This window comes from Meles meles, chromosome 4 (assembly GCF_922984935.1).
Source record: "Meles meles chromosome 4, mMelMel3.1 paternal haplotype, whole genome shotgun sequence".
Classification (NCBI taxonomy): domain Eukaryota; kingdom Metazoa; phylum Chordata; class Mammalia; order Carnivora; family Mustelidae; genus Meles; species Meles meles.
In genome coordinates, this window is record NC_060069.1 from 11,143,366 (window position 1) to 11,153,688 (window position 10,323).

Below are 10,323 nucleotides of genomic sequence, written 5' to 3' on the forward strand. Positions count from 1 at the left end.
AGGTAAAAAGCAATTCATAGTCTGTGGGCCACACTAGACCCTTTGTCTCTCAGATGCACAGATTCTGTTTTTGTGTATCATTTTACATACGGTCTACATATAGTTTTACGTATACTTTAATTTGTATTCCCTAATTTCTTCCCACTAAACAGATCACGGCCCCTTGTCTCTATCCACATATTCCATCCCTTTTTTTTTTTTAATTTATTTATTTTTTCAGCATAACAGTATTCATTGTTTTTGCTATTCCATCCCTTTTTAATGCGAAAAGCAACTCTTGAAACCCTAGCATCTTAGACCCAAAACTAACAGGATATTGTTCATCAACCGTGTCTCAATTAAAAACCAACCAACCTGTAGCATCTCCAAGTAGGGCAGAATCTTCTACCTCCATGAGCTAAGACCTCTCGGTCTTAGCCAGGGACTTTGGGGAGGGGAAGGAGAACACAGGTTGTGTTCTACCCGTGTTGACCCTATAACAGGGTCAGCCTAGGAACAGCCCGGGGATAAATGCAAGTCCAGAGCAGGCAACTGAGAAAGGAGACTTGCGTGTTGTGTAGGACAATGCCAAGAGCCGTGAGTCCACAAGGACGTTTAATCCTTGCTGCAAACCAATATCCACCCATCGGGACATGCATGGCACCTACGTTCAGGCACAGCAGGGGATGCTGGGGCACTGAGGTGGGAGGCCCCACCCCTCCCTCCCCCCCTGGGCCTGGTGAGTGGGGGGAGCCAGACAAGTAAATAAGTGACAGGAATCATGAATATGCATGAGACAGGCACAGATTAAGATTAAGAGAGGCTCTGGGCCCCACCCCCAGAAATTCTGATTCCCTACTTCTGGGCAGGGCCCAAGATCCTGCAACTCTGGGGCACCTTGCAGGCTCAGTTAAAGGAGCAAGCTACTCTTGATCGCAGGATCATGAGTTCAAGCCCCACACTGGGTGTAGAGGTTACTAAGAAAAAAAAAAAAAAAACTTAGAAAAAGTAAAAGATTTGGCAATTCTAACAAAATCCTATGTCACACTGAGGCAGCTGGTGCAACAAGGGCCATACTTGGAGGGGTTCACAACCAGGGGCAATTCTGCACCGCAGGGGACAATTCGCAAGTCCGTAGGTGGCTAGTGTGTCCCAGCTCGGGGTGGGAGGCGTGCTGTTGCCAGCATCCAGCGAGCAGATGCTACTACAGTGCACAGGGCGGCCCCCCCACTGCACCCCCACAACAAAGATTTCTCCAGCCCACCATGTCGGCAGAGCTGAAGTCGAGCAACTGTTCTAGAGTAAGATACTTGAACTCTGTGCCTCCGTTTTTATCAGCAAAACGGAGATGATAATATCTGTTGCACAATGTTGGTCCAAGGTCTCGGGGACTTATGTACACAAAGTGTTTAGAACAGGGTCTGGCACATTGTCGGGACTATTAACATTAGCTGTCATGGTGACACGAAGAGCAGTTAGGAGACAAAAACAGCAGGGAAGACATCCCAGGATGCACCGAAGTCTCCCCTACAAGCAGGGGCCACGCAGCAGCCCACAGCTGTCCTGCTTCATTAAGAACAGCCATAATACTTATTAATGGCTCACTATGCACCATCACTGGGATGGGGGAACCAAGGCCTGGGGACCTTAAGTAATTTGCCCAAAGCCATGAAGGGGCAATCTGTTATTATTCATCCACTCAAATGGCTACTGGGCACCACAAACTGCCAGACAGATCCCAGGAGAGGACACACGCTAACAAAGCAGGGCTCCCTCAGGAAACTGATCTCCACACCCCAGCAGACCAACCACAGGGCAAAGCCCTGTTGCTCCAGTGACTTCAAAGTCCAGCCTACCTGTAGAAGCCCTCTCTCTGGCCCCTTGCCCAGAGCCAGTCTCTGACAAAGAAATGTCATGGTGGGGTGTGGGGGAAGAGAACAGAGCCATGGCCAGAGACTGTGAGAGGCCTGGCTTCAGCGGACATCCCATCAGAGACGTCTCTGCTTCTGGTGCCCCACAGGCACGAGGCCTCTCCTTCTCCCCGCCTGTGTGGTTATCAAAGCACTCCCTCTTGTCCTCCATGTCCACCCAGGACATGGGCAAGAATCACTGCCCCAGTTCACAGATGAGGTGATTCAGGTTCCAAAAGGCCAAGTGCCCCTAAAAGTCAGCAGACCTCAGATTCTACCCATGTCACCTGATACCAAGACACTCTTCCCTCAACCCACTACTTCCCTGTGACTTGGCGTTTGGGGTTTCTTCTCCTGATGACAAAGTAATACAAATTCAATGCAAAGAACTCAAAACACTGTAGGAAAGTATAAAGACAATAAATATTCCTCATCTCTCATCAGACAGAACGTGTCTGATCTTTTCCAGACATTTTTATGCACATAAACATATTTTTTAGGATAAGACCATACTGTATGCTCTTTTGGAATCTGTTCCCATTCAGACATCTTTCTAGGTTAAGGACAGGCCATGTCATCATTTTAAGGCCTAGGATGTCAGCCACTGCCTGTCCATAGTATTCACTTTACAAATCCCCTCTTTTTTTTTTTTTCTTAATTTTATTATTTACTTATTTATTTATTTGACAGAGAGAGAGAGATCACAAGTAGACAGGGAGGCAGGCAGAGAGACAGAGAGGGAAGCAGGCTCCCTGCTGAGCAAAGAGCCCAATGCAGGACTTGATCCCAGGACCCTGAGATCATGACCTGAGCCAAAGGCAGTGGCTTAACCCACTGAGCCACCCAGGCGCCCCTACAAATCCCCTCTTGATAGTCATTTGGATTCGTAATTTTCCAACATTTTTAAACAATGCTGCGATGAACATTATTGGACCTATATCCTTGCCTAGTTATTTCCTTTGGGTAAATTTGTGCAATCGCTGGGTCAAAAGTTGCTGTCCCTTGACATCCCAGCAGCAGGGAGGGGGCGCATCACTGAAGCAGGAAGTCCTAAGTCCTACCATTCTGGTGGCCAAACTTCAGGCCAAAGCTGTGAGGACAGCAGCGGCTGCAGCTCCAGCTCATGTCAGCCGGGGCCTCTTCCAATCTACCCCCACTGTCCCTCCCCCACCCGAGGTTCCAAGCACGAAACAATTTTTGGTTTTTTGTTTTTGTTTTTAAACAGAAAGTGCCTGCTGCTTTCTGGAGGGGGAGAAAGGCAGGATTCTGGGTGCAGGCCTTACGCAAGTTTAGGGAACACAGCTGGCATCAGAATCAAATGCTTTTTCAAACCACCCCCACCTAAGCAGTGAGGGAAATGCTTGAGCATTGACAATTAACGGTCTTCCCTCCCTGGGGAAGGGCAGGCTGAAAAAGTCTGCTTCTGACAACTCAGAGGCAAAAAGGCTGTACATGGGTAATTAGCCCTGGGGTCGTGGCCTTCCTCGCCTTCCTCCTCCTCTTTGACCACTTTCTGGATCTAGAACAGCCCACCTTCCAGGCAAGTAAGGGAGACCATGAAAACACCACACATCATGGTCAAAATTTCCAGGTAACTGCCGTGGAAATATTACAATCTTGATTATAATGCTTTAGAAATCCTCTGGGCCGCATCTTATTTGAACACTTAGCAACAAGCTAGTTCTACAGAACACGTATTATAAAAGTACATTAGCACATTTACTTCTTTGGCAGGGTTGTTACATATTGAATGACACATTTCTCTGACTCCTCTCTTCTCCTCTACCCATGGCTCACCCCACCCCCCCAGGACGCTGGGCCCTCCCTTGCAGGGGCTCAGTCAGGCCAGGCCTTACTCGGCTTAGCACTGGCTGTTCCCTCTGGCTGGAATGCTTGTCCCCCACATGGCTCTGAGGTGCAAGGGAAGCCTTTCAAACCCACTACGTGTAACACTGCATCCTCCTGGCTCCCAAACACCCACACTGCTAGCCCCTCCTGGCCGTGGTTCTCTCCTTAGGGCCCATCACCACATAACCTAGTGTGTCCTTTAATTATAATTCTCTGCCCATTCTTTGCCCTGCTCTCTCCCCTTCGTGGTTCTCAGCACACAGTTGGTGCTCAATACTCAATGATTAAAGCTGACTAACCCACACGTCTGTGAGAAAATACATTTATTTTCTTAATTTGAAATATCAGGCTTCTATCCAAGGGCTTCTCTGGTTAAAAGGTTACTCCTGTCACCAGTTTGAAAGGACTGGCCCTCTGATATAAATCAGAGTGCAAAGGGAATATGACATTGTTTAAACAATGGCAGAGGCAAACCGAGGTCGCAGGAAGAGGCAGATTTCCAACTGACAACATGGAAGGTGGCTGGCATCCAGAAGTCTTTCTCGGTAGCCTCCATGTTAAAGAACCGAGACAAGGGATGGCATCCCAAGGTGTATCAGACCTGCACCCCAGCCTGCCCCAGACGCAATTATGCCATGTTCTGAGGGAGGGAGCCGCTGTCTCAAACCTGATCACCACCGTGCTTTAATTACAGTCAAGGTCAGGAGGGCTACTGGCCACTCCAGGTCAGAATTAAAAAGCAAAGGGAAAAGAAATGCAGAAGCAAAAGACCGTCCTCTAGAGGCTCCGAAATTACAGCCCATCCATCCTCATTATTTGCAGGTTCCATACTCACTAAAATGTATGTGTAATTCCAAAATCAATAGGCCCAGAGCTTCTCCAGTCCCTCACGGACAGGCACAGAGTGGCCAAAATGTGAGCTGCCCCAGGCGCGTGTTCCCAGTGAGGCGGAACAAAGAGACATGCTCTGCCTCGTCTCAGCTCTGGTGCTGTAAACAAGTGTCCTTTCGCGGGCCAGCTAGTGCCACACTTTTTGCAGTTTTGCTTCGTGCTGGGGAGGGGGCTGTTGGAGAGGGCCCCCAAGCCCAGGGCGGAAGGGCTGGCCAACGTCGCTGAGCCCAGGAAGGCTGGGACAGGCCTTACAGAGAATGGGCCGTGGTAGCGAGGCAAGCATGGCTCGGGCCTGAGTCACAGGCTGCTGGCCGGCGAGTCCAACATTAACGAGTCAAGGACGTCTATGAAAGAAACTGGCTCTCAACAGAAACACGCATAAAACAAGGTACCAGATTGCTCAGATGTAAGTAGTATGACCAGAGACCCAGACGAAGACGTAATATAAGGCCCAGCAATGACTCCGTATTCCCTACTTCAATGTTCACAGTGACTTTACAGAAAACTGTCACCATGAATAATAAGAGAAACAAGCCGATATTAAAATGGCTGTTTCCTGTCCCACATCTTTTGGCACACTCCCCTCCATCACCCCCACGGCTCACTCCATCTGCTCCTCTTTGCACGGGGACTCTCCGACTTGCTCACTCCCACAGCGGGCCTCTGCTCAGGTGTCTTCCAGTGACCCTGCCCCCAGAACCCCCGTCACCTCACTCTTCGGCTGCAGTGATGACAACCAGCAATTATAATCTGCCCCTTGGTTCCTCGCCCTCAACTAAAAGCATACTGCCTGAGGGCAGGCCTTTGTCTTATTCACCCACAGACCTGCACTGGCCGACCCAGTGCCCAGCCCAAGGTGGGGGCCCAGTGCATGACGTCAGGAACAGGGCCCACCTCGGGGCTTGGGCGGTGTGACGAGTGTCGGGCACTGGCGCTGAGGGTGAAAGGCACTGCTCCTGAGTCTGACAGGAAACTTATACTAGACCAGGGGCTACATGTGGCTATTCAGCACGCAAACGTGGCTGGTCCAAGTTGAGATATGCTCTAAGCGTAAAATATGCACAAGAATTTGAAGACTTAGGGGGGCACCTGGGTGGCTCAGTGGCTTAAAGCCTCTGCCTTCAGCTCAGGTCATGATCCCAGGGTCCTGGGATCAAGCCCCACTTCAGGCTCTCTGCTCAGCAGGGAGCCTGCTTCCCTTCCTCTCTCTCTGGCTGCCTCTCTGCCTACCTGTGATCTCTGTCTGTCAAATAAATAAATAAAATCTTTAAAAAAAAAAAAGAATTTGAAGACTTAGTTAAAAAATACACACACACACACACACATATATATACTTGTATATATATATATATACACACACGCACATGCATAAAACATCTAATTTACTACTTGTATATTCATGTTGAAGTTATATTATGTTGGGTGTTCTGGGCTAAAACAAAATAGATTAAAATTAATTTCAGCTGTTTCTTTTTTACTTTTTAATGGGGTCACGAGGGAAGTTTTCATGACTTAGTAGCTTGTGTCATACCTCTGTGAGTCCACCTTGGTTATAATAATACCAAGGAAAGGTCAGCCAGCAACACGAGCCCGCTCTGACTACCTCTCTGCAGAGTCTAGTGCTCTCCAGAGCAAGGCTGGAAACACCTGTCCTGCAGCTTCCTGTCACCCACATGCTTAAGTGTATTCAGAAAAAGGATTGTGAAATCAGAGCTAAAAGTTTATCAAGGTGAACCACTTTTAGACTCAGAAGGTAAGCACCCTGTGGACCCACCTGGTTCATGCCTCCCCCCACAAAAGCCTATTTCTGAATTGTCTATGCAGAGTTGGAATGGCAAAACGTGAGCTAGAAGGGAGCTAGAAGGGATGTGGAAAATTGATCTGGCCCTGCCATGTTACTGAACCATGAGACCATGCACCTCCAAAAGCCTCATCTGGAGAAGAAGCAGAGCCACTTTCCAGAACTGTGCTCTCCAGAACTTTCTACAATGACAGAACTGTTCTCTGTTCTGTCCAATACGGTGGCTACTAGGCTCTTGAAATGTGACTACTGAATTTCTCATCTAATTTCAATTAATTTAAAGGTAAAGAGCCACACATAGCCAATGGCTGCCATCCTGGACAGCACAGTTCTAGGCTCCCATGACAGGAGATAAAGCTTGTAAAAATCACTTTGTAACTCCAAAGCCCTAGAGAAATGGCAGGGGTTCTGTTGTTTAATGTATTAGAAATATAAGATGCTGAGAGATTTCAATTGTCCCAAGAGATTCAATCCACTAGAAGTCCAAAAAATGCAGGTTTTACTTCACCTGGGGGAGAAGGTCGGTCAGTGTTCGTGGATACATACAATCAGAATAAAAGGGTGAGAGATAACCTTCACACACAACTCAGAAAACATGCTTTCAATCCTTCTGTTTTTTTTCCCCCACACTCAGATTCAGTGCCTCCAGGGCCTAGCCGTGCAGTCAGAAATCAAGGCTGCCAGTGTCCTCCCCACAGATGATTCTTATCTCCCACACCCTCATTCTTAGGGACCAGATGTTTCCTGCCCTTTTTGGTGACCTTCCCTACTACTTCTCCGGCTACAGAAACAGGTCCTCCCAAGTGCTCCCTGCAGTCCTACGGTTCTCTGAGTCATTCACTGGCTCTCAGACCCATGCGGGGCTTGTTCAGATTCGCTGATGGATGGTAAAAACCGCCACCTCTAAAAAAGGATGGGGACTAATTGGTAGCTGCAAAGAATGCTCATCTGTTTACACTCACGTTAGAAGATGCTCATGAAATTCAAATCAAGTTCTAGTCTCCCCCGTGCCTCTCCCCAGCAGGAAAGCCCTTCCAGTCTAAACAGCTTTCTGCTACCATTAAGATCATTACATTCTACACACAAACAGACAATAAGGAAATGAGCAGGGAAGTGGAAGGGGGATGCATTTTTAGGACAGAAAGTCAAAAACTGTAGAAGTCTAAGGAAATACTCAATGTTTTCAAATGCAAATGTAAGGAGCCACCCTAAGATACTGGAAAGCTATTGTAAACTCTATTCATTCTTCTCCATTATAGAGCGCAGCTAATTCTCCCCTCAATCCTTCCAAGCTCTTCCGCAGACGCGTGAACTTTAGTGCTCCATACAGCCCCTGATTTTGGCCCCACCGAGCTCCCATGATGAAAAACATGTGAAATAGGATCCACATGTGTTCCACCCACACGCTGGGCTCAGCAGCATATTTCATTCCGTCAGACAGCGGGCTGTTGCTCAACTCCACGGAGGGGACGCCAGCAGTCATCCTCTAGCTATTAAAACAAGATCAAGCCGCCTGGTGTCAGCAGGACTGACACCACCTCACCAAAAACAGGGACCCAGCCTCCGGTACCTCAAGTTCAGTCTCCCGTCTGTTGATGTCATCTGTGGATTGATTTAACTTCTCCAGTTCTCCCTAGTGAAGAAAAGAGAGGGAAGAAAGATTTAAGGGATTCGTCTTTTGTTTCCAATACGACTGAGCTCACTCTCAGCAGAAGTGCTCCAGCACAATTTGTAGGAAGAGGGATGAGTCACTATTAGTTCTCAAGGACAACAGTTGAGCCCTGGCTTGAAAAGCAAATGAATGTCGGTTATTTCTGAAATCTTTTTCTTGATGTTGATGGTGTCTCTTTCAAAAATGCCATAAGGTCCCAGAAATTTTTTTCTTAGAAAGTCAAGTATTTATTGCAGGTATGTGACTTCGGGTAAACCCACCTGTTTCAAATGGTTTAGGAGTCAAATTAAAACAGTATCTCCTGCCTCCAAGCAAGAACTTTGCAGAAAAGACAATAAAAGAAAATAAACAAGGCCAAGCTGAAACTATAAACTCAAGTGAAATTATTTAAATCAAGGGCAGAATTCTGACATTAACTCCTTTGTGGTTGTTATTTTTCTAGAAATGAAAATCTTTTCAAACTGTCAATTAAAACTACCTAGCTGTTTTAACAAAACAAAAACTAGCTTTAATCCTGATCCTTTAAATAAACATTTATAAACTGACATTTTGTAGAAAGTACCCAGTGAGAAGTTAACTCATTTTACTCTGCAAACAAAGGATCTGGTAAGCAGAATTCCCGTACCAGGAAAACAAGATTTAGTAGTCTGAGGTAGTGATTTTAATTAATAGAATTCCTAATGCAAAGATTTTTTCCACCTGATCTTTATCTTGCTAATCTGCCAAAACAATTCATTTAAATGGCAACAGCTGAGTTAAAATGGGCTTTTAATTGATCTGCGCACTGAAAAACCAATTGGGGCTCTAGAAATTGCGGAGCACGATTAAAAGCAATGTGTGTGTACATATATATAGATATATAAATGATTTATGGAAAGGGTAGAAAAACGGGTCTCGGAAAGGGATTTGCTGTGCTTTTTGCTTAGAGGGTGAGGAGGTTAAGCTGTCACTCCTAGATCTTGGCTTAGAAATTGTTTTTTAATCATCTCCCTCAGAAATGGAGGCACAGAAAGCCAGGCCAATCCCCTCGCCTTCTCCCCGCGTGAGCTTTGCGCATCAGTTGTCCCCGGTTTCTGCTCACACCCCGACCTCCTAACAAGGAAAAGCTGGGTTTTCGACCATTTGAAGCCAAGCGGAGGTTTGAGCTAGTGGCGACAATAAGCCCTTCGCTAACAATGAATCAGACGAGGAGGAAGATGGATGGCTCAGGCGGGCACCTCCGCCAGGTGAGGGCTCGCAACCCGGGCACGGGTGCCGGCCCACGCTGCAGGGGCGGACAGCGCCCACGCGGCCCGGTCGACCCCGCCGCCCCCAGCCCGGAGGCCGCGGGATGCCCGCTGCGCCGCGAGCCTGGCGGGGGGGGACCCCAACACACGCATGGCGCCCCCGCCCCCTTTTTCCCTTTGTTGCACATCCGCCCGAACCACTGGGCATGCTGCGGCGACCCCCAGATGCTGCCGGGGGTCTGCGAGGGCTCCCCACGATAGAATCAGGCCGCATCCACGCGGGCACTGCAACCTCCCCGTGAACCCTGTGGAACTGGAAATCCGGACCCTCTCTTCTCGCCCCCGGACCTACGCGGCCACCACCGCCAGGACCGCAGGCACTGGGGACCGCGAGGCGGGTGTTAAGTGCGGATGCCCGCCTCCGCGGCGCCCCCCTCCCCCGTGAGCCCTACCTGGATCCGGGGGTCCACCTCCTCTTCCTCCTCCAGCCCCTGTTCCATCCCCTCTTCCTCGTCCTCCTCCTCCTCCAAGTCCCGGGCCGACGGCGGGAGCTCTGCCGGCTCCTCCGGGCGGTTCCGCTTCAGCGCCGCGTCCATAGGGGCAGCGAGAACGCTAACCGCGCGGGGGACTTCGGAGCGTCCGGAGGGGAGGCAGCCGCCGCGGGCTCGGCCAGAGCCGCTCGCCCCAGCCCGGCACAGTCCGGAGGCGCCGCTCGCCGATGCGGATCCTGCCGGCCCCGGCTGAGCGCAGGAAATGGGCGCGGCCGCCCCCTTTCTGCCGCGGCCGTCAGCGCAGCGGCGCCCGCTCCGCCCTCGCCCCGCCGGGCCGCCCTTGGCGCTGTGACTGTTCGCCGCCAGTCCCAGTCAGCCACCCAGGTCTCCGTCACAAAAACCCCAGCTCCTTGAACACCTTCATGGGGGTGAACCAGGAGAGCCGTCTCCCTTTGTCAACTTAGCAGCCAGATCACAAACTACCCACCGTTTGGCCCCCTGCTTT

The 10,323-nt window shown here is 49.5% G+C and overlaps 1 protein-coding gene across 1 annotated transcript in view; it reads right to left on the reverse strand.

Moving 5' to 3' along the window:
• Positions 1-10,079, reverse strand: part of SH3BP5 (SH3 domain binding protein 5) — a 71,563-nt gene extending 61,484 nt beyond the window's left edge. The window contains exons 1-2 of the mRNA XM_046002691.1: positions 9,780-10,079; positions 8,000-8,062 (exon numbers count right to left, since the gene is read on the reverse strand). Of these exons, the coding sequence (XP_045858647.1) occupies positions 8,000-8,062; positions 9,780-9,923 (207 nt within the window). The 5' untranslated portion in view covers positions 9,924-10,079. The remainder of the gene's footprint in view (positions 1-7,999; positions 8,063-9,779) is intronic.
• Positions 10,080-10,323: the final 244 nt, after the last annotated feature.